At 46.8% G+C, this 17,342-nt stretch overlaps 2 protein-coding genes across 3 annotated transcripts; one reads left to right on the forward strand and one right to left on the reverse strand.

Annotated features, from left to right (window-relative positions):
• Positions 1 to 1,340: 1,340 nt before the first annotated feature.
• On the reverse strand, positions 1,341 to 5,994 carry eIF3h (eukaryotic translation initiation factor 3 subunit h). 2 transcript variants are annotated; one of them, XM_065453038.2, is made up of 3 exons: positions 5,227 to 5,994; positions 2,218 to 2,492; positions 1,341 to 1,413 (listed from the first exon to the last, which is right to left on the reverse strand). In XM_065453038.2, the coding sequence occupies exons 1-3, from the start codon at positions 5,968 to 5,970 to the stop codon at positions 1,344 to 1,346; spliced, it is 1,089 nt and encodes a 362-aa protein (XP_065309110.1). In that variant the 5' UTR covers positions 5,971 to 5,994; the 3' UTR covers positions 1,341 to 1,343. The 2 variants fall into 2 exon arrangements, with proteins under 2 accessions (XP_065309110.1, XP_065309109.1); XM_065453037.2 differs by having other exon boundaries at positions 1,341 to 1,416.
• Positions 5,995 to 6,508: 514 nt separating this feature from the next.
• Positions 6,509 to 11,177, forward strand: LOC135919301 (coiled-coil domain-containing protein 32). The gene is made up of 4 exons (XM_065453040.2): positions 6,509 to 6,635; positions 6,825 to 6,972; positions 8,698 to 8,894; positions 10,804 to 11,177. The coding sequence occupies exons 2-4, from the start codon at positions 6,843 to 6,845 to the stop codon at positions 10,966 to 10,968; spliced, it is 492 nt and encodes a 163-aa protein (XP_065309112.2). The 5' UTR covers positions 6,509 to 6,635; positions 6,825 to 6,842; the 3' UTR covers positions 10,969 to 11,177.
• The last annotated feature ends 6,165 nt before the right edge of the window (positions 11,178 to 17,342 follow it).

Genomic DNA, 17,342 nt, shown 5'->3' on the forward strand with positions numbered 1-17,342 from the left:
CCGACATGTCATTTGGAACAGGCAATGTTTTTCTTTGTGTGTGTTAAAATGTCTGAACACGTAAACATTCGAAAACATTACTAGCAAGAACCAGAGCACCCTAGATAGCTTACTATACGTTTCTACAAACCAGCTTCAATATCAGTTCCCAGGAGATGGTTGAGTCACAATGTTACAATAAAGTGGCTCTCTCTTTCTGTTCATTCCTCTTTATAAGCAATGTTATCAGTGCTATGCAACATCACTGAATTTAGCTCTGTGTCACATCATCACAACAATGCTGTTGACGCTGGGTCCAGCTTTCAAGACAAACTCAAGTACCAAGTTAAAGCTATCCTACAAATGCTTCCCAACCTTCATTGTAGGTACTGGTCTGGCCGAGATGATACGTACCATGACAGTAGGCTTTTGTGCACAGGTTTGGGGACGAAAACAAGAGCCAAGACAGACACAAGCACTAGCTTGAACCGCGATAGGAGCGCAACGACTTTCAATAAGTGAAGGTGCGTACACGCCAAGCTGCAACGACCTGCTTATCACACTAGTAAACATCAAAAGCATTGTCGGGTGGTGCTGTCGTGCCACTGTAAGCACATCTGTGCATTAAAACTTTTTTGCTGCAGGCGTCGTCATGCAAACCATGAGGGCCAGGTGCATTCAGATTATGCGGCTCGCGAAACAAACAAGTAGCTCAGGCTGTTTAGGCTTGATAGCTGCACGTAAACAGGCGGAGAATTCCGATGTGTCATCCACACACTGGCACAGCTGTGGCCCTGGAAAGCGACAGCAGAGTTAATGTGTCGTCAGATTTTCATTGGCGATGTCAGCCCACTTGTGTTTCCATCGCTGTAATGACGGTTATCAATACAACTGCGATGCGCTGCGCTCGACACCAGCAAAGCTGCCGCCACAGTAAAGAATACCTTCCATGTGCAGCACAAACTTGGTCCCACCGGGGTGTGACTAAAGTGTACACTTTGCATGAAATGGCATGTCCAGCCAAGGGAAAAAGTGAGCGCTTGTGTCGAGGAAGGAGCTTCACCTGCGGACGTCTACTGCCGTTGCAACGTGTCGTGCGCGTACCTTCATCCAGTTTTGTATCAGGAATGATCGCATTCTGCCTGAAGTTCCAGTTTGCAGTAGCATTAGTCTCGGCTCTTGTCACCTTCCTCTGGCCTACGCACAAAAAGGCAAACTTTATACATGGCACACCTTTGCACGTGAGAAGCGGCATAGTTTCTACAGCTTCAGGATATGTGTCGGTAACCCTTTGAACGAGTCAACAGGTAAGCATCGCAATGCATATTGTAGGGCTTGCGAATCAACCACACGACGAGGCATCGTCAGAAAAAAGGTCTTTTATTCCTAGAGGTGTCGTGCGGAGTGTCGAAGTGCAAATACTGGCATGACCGTCTGCTGCAACGCGCCATGGAAGCGACAAAGTGGCCGTCAGGACAACTTTCCACAACATTCGCGCAGTTGTCTCTAAATTTATACACAGCATTGAGTAAGGACAGACACACCCTGCTACCTGTCACTCAAAAAAGAATTTTGCAAAGCAAGCATTAAGAATTAACGATAGTGAAGGCACTAGATTTCAACCAAGGCATCAAATTCGACATGCAATTGAAGCAGGCAAAATCAAAAAAGCATTATTTAACGTTGTTTCCTAAGCGATAAGTGTGACAGAAATTATGTTCAAGCAACAAGATAAAACTGCATGCAATATATGAACCAAGCAAGCAGCAAAAATAATAGAAAATAAAGACGTTAATTCCTGTCCTGGTTTGGTAGAAAGCGTAAGCAGAAGGAGCGCTAGCGTTGTGTCTGAGATTTCTGTCGATTCCATAGTAGGGACAAGCACACATATCTTGAAGTTAAGAGCGATAGAGCTTTAGCTTGGTGATGTTGCCATTAGCAATTAGATGGCGAGCATTGTCTCGCCTTTAGCTGTCAAAAGCAAGAGAGCTTGGTATGACAATGGGTGCTTGTCTCAATGAGGCTTGAAGAGGGAAAGGAAAATGAGCTGAGCCAATTGCGAGCCACTGAGGTCATTCTTCCACATTTTCCGCATGCCCAGAGTTTAGACACGGCATGTGTTTACCTGGCAGCTTCGACAAAGAGAGGAAAGAAAGCTCGGCACGATGAAACCCCTAGCCTGGCATGGAGGAATGCATTCTTTAAACGGGGCGCCCCTCCAGCCCATGCGCGCCTTACGGGAGCACTCCCGACGGCTTGCTCTCCAGCTGCAGGGCTTCGGCCATGAACAGCTTGCCCAGGTTCTGGGTGGCAAACTGCGCCACCTGCTGGCAGTACGAGTTGACCTGGCCGCAGTGGAGCACCGACTCAAGGCGCGAGGGTGTTGGGATGGGCTTGAACAGCTTGTTGATATCCTCGTCCGGCAGTGGGGGTTCGCCCTTCTGGGCGCGTGCACTGTTCTCCTGGGCCCTCTTCTGGATGTACTGTTGCTTCTGCTGCTGCTGGCGCATCACCTGCGGCACAGAAGAGAAACGGAATATCTGGCAGGACACATCTCACAATGGCTGTCGACAATAACGCAAGTGGCACTGAATCAACGCAGTGACATGCAGTGTTGCCAACGGCGATACGCGACACGTATGACGGGTGCATGTGGCCGAGCTCCTCCCTCGCACTTTGATGATGATTATTTTTATCTCATGGCATGACATCCTGCACATCCTGAACAATATCCAGTTAAAAACGATCACGACAGCGTAAGAGGCTAGAAAAGTAGACTCAAAGTGTCTAAAGTAAGCAAAGAATGCTAATCACATTAAACGAAGACTCTGAGAATTCTTTGCATCACCCAAGAGCAATTGTGCAGGAATATGGGAGCAATGGCCAACTTTTTCACTCCTACGGATGTCCCATAACCGGCTGTTGAGGGGGGGGGCAACGCACACCATCTGTCTCTCAATTCATCGTTGGCACCGTTACATTTGTTGACTTGAAGCTACATCTCATTCTCAACAGCCTGACGCAATGGAAGGGGGAAGGCCAGTCAAACCAGCTACGACAAAAAAAAAGTGCAAGTATATTAAGAGCGTTTGCTCTCACCACATTGCTCACCAAAGTAACTTTGTGTCCGTACTGTGACATGCATCTGGCGGTGCGGCCTGGTAAGAAGGCACTGACACAAGACTGTGTACAAACTGTATACTACGATGAGCTACCACGTTAAAATGTGACATCAGCTTTAATTTAACAGTGATTCAACTTATTCCGCATGGGCAAGGTTGCATAAAATGAGTGTTTTGATCACTCTTACCAAGCTAGAGCTTGAAAAGACACGACAAGGCAGCCGCAAACAAAAGCTTTATCAGCGCCTTCATTCTGTTTGTCCTCAAATATACTCGCATGCCAGGTGGTTGCAAGGGCAAAGTCAGTCATGCTTATGCTTCAATTTTTAGTGTGATGCTCACAACAGCGATGAAAATTTCATAACATTATCCCTAATGGAAGTACTCACTGGATTATATGACAGTCATATAGAACAGTGATGTGAAGGCACTAACAAGGCTGAGTAACAATGTTTCTTTAGAGAGCGAACAGCATTTAACCTGAGAAAAGTATGAACTCTTTTACAGCAAGAGTGAGAAAGCAGTCAACTGTTCACACCATAGCACACTGCATTAGACAGAAATTGTGCTGGTGAAATTTAGTGGCATCCTGTTCTCAGAGGATTATGCTGTTGTGCGCGTTTTAAAAAGTACATACATCACTGATATCACAGCTCTGCAACCACGAGATGGCATCATCTTGGAAGCTTTGCAGTATTCCATAATGGGTAGGAGGTGGGTTTTCAGAGAAGCTACGGAAACTCTGGAAGGGCATGCTTTCCTGCATCATGTCACACAGGGCTAAATACATAACGCCTGTAAATTAAAAATTAAATTAAATTATGGGGTTTTACTTGCCAAAACCATTTTTTGATTATGAGGCACACCGTAGTGGAGGACTTCGGAACTTTCGACCACCTGGGCTTCTTTAATGTGCACCTAAATCTCAGTACACGGGTGTTTTCGCATTTCGCCCCCATCGATATGCGGCCACCCTGGCCGTGATTCGATCCCGCGACCTCGGTCTCAGCAGCCCAACACCATAGCCACTGAGCAACCACGGCGGGTCATAACACCTGTAGCCCTCAGAGCAAGAAGTAGTACACCTAGCCTATCACAGTTAAAGGTGGGCTAAAACGTCATGACATCATTTTTATTTTGTTTAGAGAATTAGTGTCTCACTTTTACTTGATGGTCAAAATTTCACGCTTCCTTGCTACCAAATATTCATGGCTTAAAAGGGCTCATGTCAGTTCACCTATATTCACAACATTTCTTGGAGAGCTAGGCATACATGCTCATGTGGCAAGCAATCTTGTTAGGCAAAGCAGTGCTCCAGACTGACTTGACGTTCACTTATGATGTGTGTGCAAATGTGCATGCCAAGATAATGCATCAAAAGGAAAAGCATGATACACTATTTTGGCGCAGGTTAGCATGCAAGATGAAAGTTATGATCTTTAAACTTCCGTGCACCTGTGCTACAAGTTCGAATAATACTTCTAAGGCGTTTTAGTAAAACGAGCGGTAAGGGAGACTGCTGAAGTTTTCCTCCTGATGCCGGTGGATCTTCATATAGCGTGTTCACATCTTTCATTGTTGTTTAGGCTTCTGTTACATCGGGAATGTTTTTCAAGCGGCTGAATAGCTTCTTTCCAAGTGTGAAGAGCACGAAATAGGCGACGTTCTCATACTTGACATTCCTGTAGGGGGTTTTCGCACGCAGTCAACGTTCTAAGAACTTCGAGAATACTTGTCGAAGAATATTCTTGACCCGTTCTGTAGCTTCGCGCTTTCCATGATCGTAAGATGCAAGAAATGTGTTTAAACTAAATATCTGTGCCGTTTCTCTTTTCCCGGCAGCCGGGAGAATTTCTGAAAAGAATTTCTCCAGGCACTCACCTCGTACTGGTTCCGCAGGCAGTTTTTTTCCGGCGGTTTGTCAAGTGACTTCCGTGCGCGAATATGAGGTGAGTGCCGGGAGAAATTCGTTTCAGGTTTTCTCCCGTATGCCGCTAGAAGAAACGCTGCCAGAAGTTCAAGCGGACAGAATTAACCGGAGCGCCCTGAAGGCTCCCAGCATTCCGCCATGACCCACGTGATTCTACAATGAATGGGCTTAGGCAGACGTCATCAACGTTCTCACCTGGCGCTGGTAGTTGATGAACTTGTTTGTCTCTTGGTTGAGTGCGTCCACGCACATCATCATAGCCTGCAGGTTCTTCTCGAAAACAAACGCCGTGCTCATGTCCAGCAGCTGCTTGCCGACGTCGACGGGCGTCGACTCGCTCAGTTCGCAGAGCAAAATGTTGACGAGGTGAGAGTTGCGTATCACCACGGGGATCTCCTCGAACATGTTCTCGAAGGAACAACGCGCGTTCTTGAACTGCTCAGCGCCGAAGTCGTTGCTGGCCAGCAGCTTCATCGCCGGCTGACTGAGACGGAACGCGCGCAACGAGAGGAACCCCTTGGTGGTACGGATCGGGTCGTAGATGAGCACCACGGACTCGGTGATGTTGGTCTGGTATCCGAACTGGGACTCGAGTAGAGTGCGGTTCGAGTAGCTGCCAAAGTTGGAGCTCTGGTACCAGCCGACGTGTAAGTGGTCCACGTTGACGTGACGCATCTGGCGCATCATTTCCATCTGGTACTCCAAGTCGTCGGCTTCTTCTTCCTCGGCATGGCGCGGTGGGATCGGGAAGCAGTTGGTGATCTCGACGAAGTTGGAGTTTATGAGGCCCAGCAGGACGCCCTGGGCCACATCCAGAAGTCCTCCGGCCTCTTCGCTGCAGTGCTTGATGATTTTGAGCACCACCAGGCCGTCCACCTGGACATAATCGACGGCGGATTCCGCGTCGGCGGTGTGCCGCCTGTCCCTACTCGACGCCATCTTGACTGCGAAAGAGGGTGAAATCGGCCGCTCGACGCTTGAGGTCGCGACGGTCGATACGTCTGCGCGCATGTGATACAGTGATGCAGCAAGAATACAATTTTTATTAACGAAGCTGTGGTAATAAATATTTTGAGCGCTCATTATTTAACTAGAACTGTCAAAGATATTAAAGCATATTAGTGAAGGTTCGGAAAAGCGATCAAGAGGTTCGGAGAAGAAACGCTCGCCACATCGCGATTTTATTTCCTAATGGCGGCGCCCATGGCTTCTTCATCAACGCAAAACGTTAAGCATGATTACTCAAAAAGACCGTCATCTGAGGACAGCGTTGTCGATCCGGTTGAAGAAATGTTGAAGAAGACGGGCTGTATTGATCTCCATTACGCTGTTCAGGTTAGTAACATAAACGTAAATCTTTCTTACTTCAGGTAACTTTCAACGTGGCAGCGGTCATGCCGGACGATGATTCATCAGGCATTTTACTCTACGTTTATTTAGGACACGGTGTTCATTGTAATTTGTACGTTTTTTGTAGGAGTGTATGGCCGAGCACCGCGACTGGCGCAAGTGTCAAGAAGCTGTTCGAAACTTTCAAATGTGCATAGAGCGTAACGCGAAGAAAGCTGGAAGCCAGTAGGAGCCATTAGTCTGTTACACCGTTGGTGAGTGTGTTCAATAATCTGCTTAAAACTCAATGTAATCAGTGTTTCTAACGTTGCGTGGTTGCTACTTCTTGAGCAGCCACATTTGCATAGGCGCGCCTGTTTTGAATGGATAGTAGTGAGCATCTGCACCGGTAGATGGCGTAACTGGCGGTACTTTTTTTTTTTTTCCCTCGTTCCGGTTTGCAGGTTTCGTCGCTTGCGGGCATGGCGTCAGCTTCGGAACCGTGGGGTTCTACTAGCACCAGTGCTGTCAACAGCGGTGAACAAACTTTCGAGGACAACTTCAGTCCAGCGGTCACCATACCGGACACGGAACACTATGTGGCGGCTCTAGGTAGGACAGCTTTGAACGTTTGAGATGCGCATGATGCGTCGTCGCGGCGGCGTGTATACTGCTCGCGCGAGGTAGCAACGGTTTGATTGATCGGATTGCGCGATCGCTATCAAGAGATTATTTTCGATTTCAAATCCCACAGCGCATATTTGTGGTACAGATATCCTTTTTTCTGCCACGCGCCAAACACACTACGTTGGTGGAAGCGGTGAGAAGTGGCATCGACGCCCACATTGCTGCACGTTTGTTAATGCGGTTAGCATTCCTTGGGACTTCAACCCTGTGTCGGTGTCATATCTGTATCTAACTCCTTCACGCCGACTTGCGTCGCTAGCTATACACAAGAATGGACGCCTTGGGCCATTGTGCATGTGACACTAGGTACGTGAACACTCTTGGCCAATCCTCGAGAATGGGTACGTGCCACTGAGTGGGTGCACGGAGAGGCAAGCAGAACAAGAGGCACGAAGTGGAGGAGTCAGCGAGAAAAAAAAATTGAAGCCATCTATAGAGACGTGCAAAAGTTGGCACCAAAAGCAGCCTAGTGTGGCGAAAGAAGTGAAGTGAACAGAATGGGCCGGAAGCACGCGAGTGGCATTGAGCACAGAGAAGTGATGATTTCAATAACATAAAGTTGAAGAAGTCGTCTACACACAAGTGAAGAATTTGGCAACTCACTGTGTCACTGAGATTGCTTCGGTGCTAATCACATTGATGTGGACATTCATCGTGAGATAGGCATCACCTTGTATACTCACGTGTAATACGCCCACTTGCTATGGTCTCAATGAAGAGACTAGGTGTATTGAAAATAAATAGGTTCTGTTGGATTTTTTAGTCGCATGTTAAGGCTGCAGCAATGAGTATGTTGTGGAACCTGTCATGGGCATTTTATGTAGTTTGCCAGAGACTGTGGAAGTACCACATCAGAATTCAAATGTGAAATCTGAAACACCGATCCGACCTCAGCTAGTGTCTTCTTACATTGTGCTGCGTCTCTTGCCTCTAAATTTGACGAAGACCACCTACAACATGGCAAGTTTGCTCTGCAACCAACTGTTGTATGTCGATTTAAGTTGGAGTGAAACGTGACCGTGCATATGAAGCTTTGTGGCCAGTCATACTTGGCACTATAACTTGACTGAGCGATCCGAGCTCTGGATGGCTGCGGCTCATATGTCTGTCTTGGCTATCACGCGACTGCTCGTCGCCTGCATGAGCCACCCAAGGTGGCTTGGCAACCCATGCTATTTTTCAAGCTTAAGTTCTTTGTGTTGACCCTAACGCAAAGACCCAAGGCTGCCTTGCGTTCAGCACATTCTCAGCTGCACATGCCGAGTGACCGAAGTTGGCATCAAGGAGGTTCAGTGAAGAGTGCCACATAACCTGTGGGCCAAGTTGGTTTAAAAAAAATCTCATTAAAAAAGTGGCACACAACCAATGTCCCAAGTTGACGTGAAAAGAAAATGGTAAGGTATGGACATGAATAGGTACCAGAAAGTGCATGATGCAACAAAAGGATGCTGATATCATAAAGTTATGCCGTGTTGGATTAAACTAAAATGGTACGTCTGGCTGCTATCACAAACTTGTATCTGGGAACAAGCAGCAAATGAACCACTTCTTCGCAGAATGCACATTTCATGTTCTATTTAAGCTGAATACCTATAAATGAAAGAGTGACCTGCAGTGTATTTATTTCATGTGTTCACTCCTGTCTTTCAGAGTCCAGGCTGGCCAGACTGAAAGGTCGGACCAGAGATGTGACGGCACGAGAAATGCTTGCAGTGCTGGGAGAAGCGCGTCATGACCACACAGGTCGTCTCATTGCGTCAGATCCAGTGCCGTCTGCACCAGAAGTCGCAGCATATTTGCCGAGCGATAACTTCGGTGACGTGCCTGTCCATGCGACTTATCTTGAGGTGAAGAGCTGAAATTTCTCATGTTTATGCTAAAAGTTTAATTGCAGTTAACTTTCTGTACCTGCAAAGAAAGCATGCTCAACTTTGTGACGCTTTTATAGTTTAAAAAAGGTAGTACTACGTGTGCAACTAAAAATTGGAACAAAACTATGATACGGGTGTTGTATGACTAGCAGCTTTACTATCATATTTACTCTATTCTAACGCACACCTTCTTTCTGTATATTTACTAAAAAAACTACATGTGCATTAGATTTGAGTATAGCACAAAAGCCACAACAATGAAGAGCTCTTCTGCAATGAAGAGCTGTTGGCAGCATTATGAATTTATGTAATCCAGTCCAAAGCACAAATAGCTGAAGCTGTAGAAGCACCAGTTGCTTCATGCCTGTTGAGTAAGTTTGTGGGGCTATATCAGATTTTATACTTAGTCGTTTGGTGCTACAGGCAACACTGAAGATGAGATGCTCTGGGTTGATAGCGATGAGTTGGCCTCCAGCAGCGATGATGACTTATGCTAGTCTAAAATAAGTCGGATAAAAATTTTGTGACAAATGTGACAACAATTGCCATTGCTGTCTGTCTCACTATGAAAAACTGCTAGTTGACCAAGCAAGTACATCACATTTATAATTTCTTCAAGTGTAAAACCAGGGTGAATGTTAAAATCAAGAGTGTGTTGCAATCGAGTAAATATGATAGTGGGCCAACAAAAATTATTGTGAGGCTAGTTGATCAGCATCTTGAAGTCGGAAATGCTGGAGATTTGCGCAAACTTCATGTTGCTTGGCCAGCTGTACGACACGTTTTGTAATCCACTGGTGACAGCCTGTTGGGGGAGAAATTGCAGCATTGGTGTGTAAAACGACTGCACAAAATATTTGAACTATTCTAAACTGTAAGAGCTGAATGGCACATTGTGAACACATTGCCCAGGCACCTTGCACAAGAAATAAACCTTTGATGGTACTAGCACCACCTTGTGTCAGCGTAAGACTCCACATACCACAACGCTGCTTGGTTTGAGCAAGCTTATTCAGTATAGTTCCTAGAGCAGTCGAAATCAGTGGCAGCAATTAGTATTTGCTGCTCCATGTTTGCTGCTGCTTATGTGCTTTGTATAAAGCTGAATAGCCATTAATAAAGTGCATACACATCTCGCTAAAAGTGTGAACTCTAGACAAACTAAAAAAAAAAAGTTGGCAGGTGGTTCCGTCTCTAGTTGAAGTCAAAGATACTGCCTTCCTGGGCAAATAAATCAGCTTCATTGTCATTGATATCATCTTCATCATCATCATCATCACAGTCGCCATCAAAATGGCTGTCAGAATAAGTTATATAGTCACATCATCATCCGTTCTGTCACATTTTTTACATTGCGCTAGGTTCGACCAGGAAGAAGCGTAGAAGCTAGAAATGGACATGCCCGATATGGAAAACTCATCGTTACTCGCCAACGAAGACATTGTCTTCAAAAAAATGCGTGCCGATCCCTTCTTTTACCGTCCTGACAAGATTTTTGCAAGATTTAGAGTTTGCAGGTTGGCAGGTATGCGAAAGTGCTGTGGAGTAAAAAGATGCGAAGCAAAGTGAAGTAAGACCAGGGCAGGAAAGAGCATCTGAACAGAAAGCAGAGCTCACTAAAGAAGTGTTGTAATGCATCTGCAGTTGCTCGGCTAGTTGGTTCCAAGTCTTATTTATCTTTGTGTCGCATCTTAATACACCGTGATAAGTATGAACCAACTAGCCCAGCAAGAGGTATTGGAACTGTAGTGTGTGGCCAGAGATTTGCGGGAGCGACTACTGTTGCAGTGAACGAGTTTGAAGCCACAGAAATCGCGAGGTCTGCTGATTTTATTTCAAAAATCGTTCATGACGTACCAACAAGCCCATATCTCTACCTTTGCAGAGAAGGCTGTTCCCTGAAAGGCAGGCCTTGACACAAGAAGAGCTCAGGCACCTTCTCGAGGCTGACTTCTTGGAAAAGCAGGCCCTGGCGGCAGCTGCAGCAACTCCTGGGGAAGCCAGAGACAGGGCAAGCATCTCTAGTGCCGATTCAGAGCCTAACCGGTGAACAACACATGCGATCTAGGCTTCACCTCATGGAAATGAATCCTATATTCATGTTGCACATTGTAGCTGGCTACTATCTCGCGTTGCTTTTACATTTCTGTTCAGGTACAATGATGCCTGAATCTTCTTTCTCATGTTGATTTAGACACTTGTTGAAGTAGATTTCTTTCCATTGATGAATGTATTGAATAAACTCTTCTGTACAGAGGCTTTAGTTGCTTTAGATTGGTTGACTCACTTGCACGCTGTGTGAGTGCCACTGAATGTCCTTGAGTTGGTGCACAAAAAGACCATACTTTTACGTGGTCATATTCAAGTGCACTTCACTTTGATTGTGCTCGACTGTCACACATTGTGCTTTGTTTGCAGCGAGAGTAAAGATAAAACTTCCTGCATAGTTGGGGTTTTGTGAGCGTTAAACCAGCGAGGTCCTGCCTTATATTTGCGGTTCAGCAATCGGCTTGTGTTGCCCCAGAAAATGTCTCCCATTGGTTGGCTCGGTTCTTAAGCTATAGAAGGCAATGGAAATTACGTGCCAAGTGAATTCTGCTCTCTTAATGTATTTTCACTATGTAGGAATGCGTTCCCGTCTTTGCCTAAAAAAGTAAAGGGTTTTGAGTAATTCGACTGCACATGTGTTGGCACACCATTTGAAAAATGCACAAGGTGCACTTAGCGGACTGTGAAGTATCACTACTCTATTTAACTAGCTCCTGTTAATTTAATCAGCGGTGTAACCAGCTCTAGTTACAGGCTATTTGGCTATCGTGCTTGCCTGTACATGTAGACAGCATGTACGTCTCTGGTGATGTTCACTCAATCAGCTCTACTGCGCTTCTGTGGTGATGCTGAGCAATAGTTGGACACGGGCACTTTTTTTTAGCAGCCACTCGTAAATACCAAATTTTAATGCATTGAAGTACAGAAAGTGAGCAGCGAAGGAACGATGACAAAACATTTCTTGAGACACGCGCACCGACGCTCCAAGTGGTTCGCCACTAATTGATATTGTGGGCAAAGGTCAGGCAGGACAACAGCAGCCATTTTCTGCCTTGAGACAAAGACACTTGCTTTTGAATCGGTGCCCGTGCAGCTTGGACAATGCGCTCGCGGGCCCAGGTGGTCTTGGGTGAGTTTGGTGCTTAATCCATTAGAACTGATTCCTTTTTCTAATATATTATCGCGCAATTCTAAAACTAGTAACAGAAAAACTGAAAGCTGGGCAAGTCGATGATCATCCATGGTAAAACTAGCGCACTTAAAGGACAAAGGACACGTAGTTTTTCAAACAAGTATTTGTAAACTTTCCCGTGTCATTCATTCTTTGTCTGCGCTAGGTTTAAAATTAAATTTTTGCCACCCAGAGCAAGACGCATCCAGCCATATAGTCTATATAATGTAAGTCATGATAATTTGAACACCACAATTTCAGCAACTTTGACACACTTATTCGATCAACAATAAATTTGAATTATTAATGCAGGAAGCATGACCATATAATCATGCCGTGATATAATCGGTTACATATTCAGAAAGGGCTTGTAACGGGAAGAAAGGGCTGTATAGCACTGCTGAAATGTGCCATGCTTCGTAGGGACACTACCTGAGTGATCCGCCATGGTTGCATAGTGACTTTGGTGTCGCGCCGCTAAACCCAAGGGCACGAGATCAAATCATGGCCAAGGCGACCACATTTAGATGGGGGCAAAATGCAAAAAACGCCCATGTACTGTGCTTTGGATGCACATTAAAGAACCACAGGGGGTCAGATTAATCCAGGATCTGCGACTATGTTGTGCTTCATAAGCACATCCTGGTTTTGGCACATAAAACCCCAGAATTTAGATAACTACATAAGTGGCGATGCACCTCCCCACTTCCAATTCAGGAGCAGCTGGGATGAGTGCACACAAAGAGGTAAACAAGGGATCCTTCAAAGGCTGCGATCATCACAGAAAATCACTGTCTGCTGGGAGTATGAGAAACACATGGGGCCCCTGATGATGGCATGTTGTCCCATGTTGTCCTGGCAGGCGGCATAAACTACCATGGAATTTCAAGGGGGAATGGGGCACATACCCAATATGGCCTCACCAGAAAGAACGGCGGAAAGACTGGATACGCGTGGTCTGTAGGCAACAGTGCTCAGCAATTGAGACTCGATACTCGAAGCGCATGATCGCCGGTGCTTTTTGCACCGACTGTATGCACTGGGGACACCGAGCTGATGCATCGGGGTATACAGTCAGAGCGAGAACTTTTTCGACGCAATGTGACTGCATTTGGTCCCACGGCGATGACCTAGAGCTCACCTGTGGCGCATAAAAGAAAAACAGTGGCAGCCGCACGCTCCGAATATTGCGTTTCATTCGCTGAGCACTATACATTCCCGACGCTCCTTTGCTATGGTCTTAAGGAGCAGTTCATACGCAAGAACTTCGTGTCGCATGGGAATTGCCTGCCTTCGCCTCCGCATCTGTAACGGCTACGGAGCTTGGGCTACGAAGGCAAACACTTAGATTTGTAGTCGTCATTTTGCCGTCTTATCAATGTATCAGTCTTCCTTTTAGTGTATATTTTCCTCCCTCGCGCTTCCCAGCTCTAGTTGCGTGCGGTACATGGCTGTTTGCCATGCATCGACGGCGAACGCAAACGCACTGGCGTGTTCACACTTGTCACCACCGGCGGCTCTTATTGCCCTAACTTAAGATTAGCCTAGTGTCTAAGATAGTAAGAATGAAGAAGCATTTCAAAGATAAAAATAGTTGCAACGGATAGAGAAGGGGAGCTTACAGACACATGTGCGATCGGCGAAACAGCTCAAGACACAAAAAGGAGACGTACGTCTCCTTTTTTTGACCGCAATTTTAGAGCGCAGTTTTTCTGTGCCCGTTCCTGTGTTGGCCGTCGGCGTAACCGAGTGAACAAGCAGAGTGAAGGATGAAAGAGGCGAGCACGGAGCGCAGTGAGGCATGAAAGAGGGTGATAGCGAAGAGTGCGCGAGGAGGAGGGTATGGCGAAAGCGTGAGAAGAAAAGCGTAGTGCCGCGCGAGACAGGCTATGCGGCGACGACCGCTACGAGATGGCGCCAGAGTAGCGCGCCATCGTCTGTTCACCCATGGCATGCGGCGAGCGCGTCCACTGACACTGTATATAGAAACAAAGCGCTGAATGAGTGGAGGTATGTCTGCGGCGGCTGCTGTGAATGGCGCCTAGCGTCACCCACACGCTGTCTCTCGCGATCTCTCGATTAGCGAGACAGTCGCGTCACACTTCGCCCCGTTTGGGCCGCACGAGAAAGATGGTCCGCGCCGGCCAGTATATCGCGAAGTGAAAACACCTAAATTTTGCATTAGGGAGTGTCGTAATCTTCGGCGAATATTTTACTCCAGAGAGAAACGGCACAACCCGGGCCGAATCCGAAGGCGGCACAATGTCTAAAAGCATCTTCGTAGCGTTCAGCTACGGGGAAAGTACTGGATAATGAGAGCCCGACCCCGAAGGCGGGGGTGTAGTTTAACACAGTGTCCCAAAGCGTTAACTACCACGGAGCGAAAGTGGAGCAAACTGACACGTTCCCGATCTTGGCGCAAGGAAGAAAGTCATTGACTCTAGTGGCCGAATGGAAGCTAGAGCGCACACAAGTGCTCCACCTCGTGCTATATGCGGGGCACGACGTATACGTTCCAGTCGGGTCAAATAAGTGTAATACAGTCGAACGCTTTTATGACGAAGTGCTTGGGGCGTCCGAAAACCATTATACAGCTCACTTCACTGTAAATGTCGTGCAGCGCACAACTCATACAAGAACAGGCACAGAGTCATTCCTTCGTTATACAGGCCATTCTGTTATATAGCGAGGTGATATATACTGTAGTTGGCATCGACATGAGAAAGAAATTATAGGGTTTTATGTGCCAAAACCACTTTCTGATCATGAAGCACGCCGTAGTGGAGGACTGCGGAAATTTCGACCACCTGGGGTTCTTTAACGTGCACCTAAATCTAAGTACACAGGTGTTTTCGCATTTCGTCCCCGTCGAAATGGGGCTTCCGTTGCCGGAGCGTCGGCATGAGAGGAGGATGTGTACGGTTTGAAAATCACGCTGCTGCGTGTGTTGCGTCAGCGGTTCGATCACACCGTCTGTGCGCGAATTTTCCGAGTTGTTATCTGAAGCTCCGCTGTTATCTGAAGCTCCGCCTTCCACATGACTTACCACGACGGGAGGTAAAGCTTTTCACCAATGTGTACTCGTGCCTCATCGGAATGGCATGGCCACAAGTCTAGATTGTGACATTTGCGGGTGCAGAGAGACGATAGCGCACCTTCTGTGTTGTACACATTCTTAGTTGTACAAGCTGGCTTTGCAAGCGCGCAGCCGCCGCATACTGCGGTGCTGGCATTACCGCCGTCGGAAGCAAGTTGCCTGTATTCTGCGACATAAGCGTTCGACGGTAATGACCCAGCCAATAAAGGAGCAGTGGCCTACCAGGGTACTCATCATCATCAAGTAGATCACATGTACTCTTAGTGCACAACAGCCTACCGAATGTAACTAAGCTCGGCAAGCTCCATCCTCCGCTGGATTTTGGCAGACGCAAAAATTGCTGCGCTACGTATTGCGACTTGTTTAGCCAGAACCATGAGAAAATCAGTGAGTTTACTACTCGTACTGTTGGTGACGGCGGGAGAGCTACCCTTGCAGCAAACTACAGTTTACTTCACAATACGTTCTTAATGAAGGAAGCCCTTTCCGCCAGCGGCAGTGGCGACGCAGTCACTGCTTCCAACTGTTCTTTAATGGAGCTGACAATGTCTTGCCACGTGTGAGGTGAAACACCACTTGCACAAAATTTGATACCTAGTATTTGCATATGCTCGGTCTGTTTAATGTCCCCTGGTAGCGTTATTTCGGCGCGGCCCAAATTTAATGCTTCACATTTTCTCATATTTATTTTGCCCCCTGACATTGAAGCATATTGATTTTAAATACGAAATACCTCTACAAGACTCCACAACTCCAAGGCCACGAAATCCAGTATGCACGGCCCTCCAAAATATCCTGGCAACGACGCATTGCAGCAGTACATGTTTATTGGATTCTTGAAGGGGGCAATTGGGACACTGCGAAGATGGGACAACGCCCCACCGCTCAAGCCTGTCCCGAGTTGGAAGCACTTGCCACACTAGACGCCACATGAAGTCGCGTAGGTGGCCAGGCAAAAATGACGCCGTTATCGCATCCCACGACACATTATTGGAACGTGCGAGGCGCGCTGGGGGAACTGGAGGAAGCAGTAAGGCTGACATAGTATCTGCTACGCGGTTTTGGAGAATGTCTACATCAGGACATACCTGTTGTATGTGGCGATAAAATGCCACGGCCGTACAGTAAAATGTAGGTGCGTTTAACACTTGTGGTCCGTGATTTAAGTGTACGCCCGGTAACGTGCATGTAGCGAATTTTCGTGCCAAGGAAATAGCAAGCGAGTTCACGCGCTGGACACTGATCATGCTGTAACAGACGTAGCAGAAATCGCAGAGCAAGCAGCCGGCAGCGGACAGACACGGATGGGAAGGCGAAACCACCGCGAGAGCGTGGTTGCCCAAGCGCCGCGCGACAGACTAGTTCTGTGCGGGCCGACCAGAAGAAGGCACCAAGAAGGGGCTGCAAGGACCTAGTAACCTGTAATGGTGGCTGTACGACGTGACAAACGTACCACACTCAGCCGCAAAATACAGACTGCTCTAAGTACCTTCTTTCTGATAGGGGTAAATCATACCCTTGAACATCTTCAATATTTCGCCTTACATCTTCAAGAATTGAGAGCCACACAGAGTCTGATATGCCATTAGAGGTGAATTCTCTTTGCATTTTAGGCCTTGACTATAGTCAAGGCCTAAAATGCAAAGAGAATTGCTCTTTTGAAGACGGAAAAGGGGACTTAGGCGTGTCTGTGGTGAACCAATGAACAAATAATGACATTTTGAAAAATTTAGCGCAGCACCTGAAATATTTCCGTACTCAGTGAAAATTCGAAGGCTACGGGTTAAGCTATCTTCATTCCTGAGATATAATGTGATGTCATCGGCGAAGGCTGTCACCTTCACAACACCGCTACCAGGCAGTGGGAGACCGCATACGTAAGGGTCTCTCACTATTGAGCGCAGAAATGGTTCAAGGCTGAGCACAAAGAGTACTGGGGATAGAAGGCACCCTTGACGAACGCCAGGAGTAACGGGAAACGGTTCACTTTCTCGACCATCAAGGAACAATGTACTTCGGATATTTGAATAGGTATTCCTAATAAGTTGAACAAAATTTGACGAGAAGCCGAACGAGGTCAGTACATTAAAAATGTAGTTATGTTCAA

The sequence above is a fragment of the Dermacentor albipictus genome, chromosome 7 (genome assembly GCF_038994185.2).
Source record: "Dermacentor albipictus isolate Rhodes 1998 colony chromosome 7, USDA_Dalb.pri_finalv2, whole genome shotgun sequence".
NCBI classification, from domain to species: domain Eukaryota; kingdom Metazoa; phylum Arthropoda; class Arachnida; order Ixodida; family Ixodidae; genus Dermacentor; species Dermacentor albipictus.

Bases quoted from the DNA above. Each gene is read 5' to 3' on its own strand.
- LOC135919301 (XM_065453040.2), top strand. From the start codon at position 6,843: ATGGCGTCAGCTTCGGAACCGTGGGGTTCTACTAGCACCAGTGCTGTC. The intron at 6,973-8,697 runs GTAGGACAGCTT...CCTGTCTTTCAG, and splicing joins ACACTATGTGGCGGCTCTAG to AGTCCAGGCTGGCCAGACTG. The intron at 8,895-10,803 runs GTGAAGAGCTGA...CTACCTTTGCAG, and splicing joins TCCATGCGACTTATCTTGAG to AGAAGGCTGTTCCCTGAAAG.
- eIF3h (XM_065453037.2), bottom strand. From the start codon at position 5,970: ATGGCGTCGAGTAGGGACAGGCGGCACACCGCCGACGCGGAATCCGCC. The intron at 2,493-5,226 runs GTGAGAACGTTG...TCTGTGCCGCAG, and splicing joins TCATCAACTACCAGCGCCAG to GTGATGCGCCAGCAGCAGCA. The intron at 1,417-2,217 runs GTAAGGCGCGCA...GGCGCGTTGCAG, and splicing joins AAGCCGTCGGGAGTGCTCCC to CAGACGGTCATGCCAGTATT.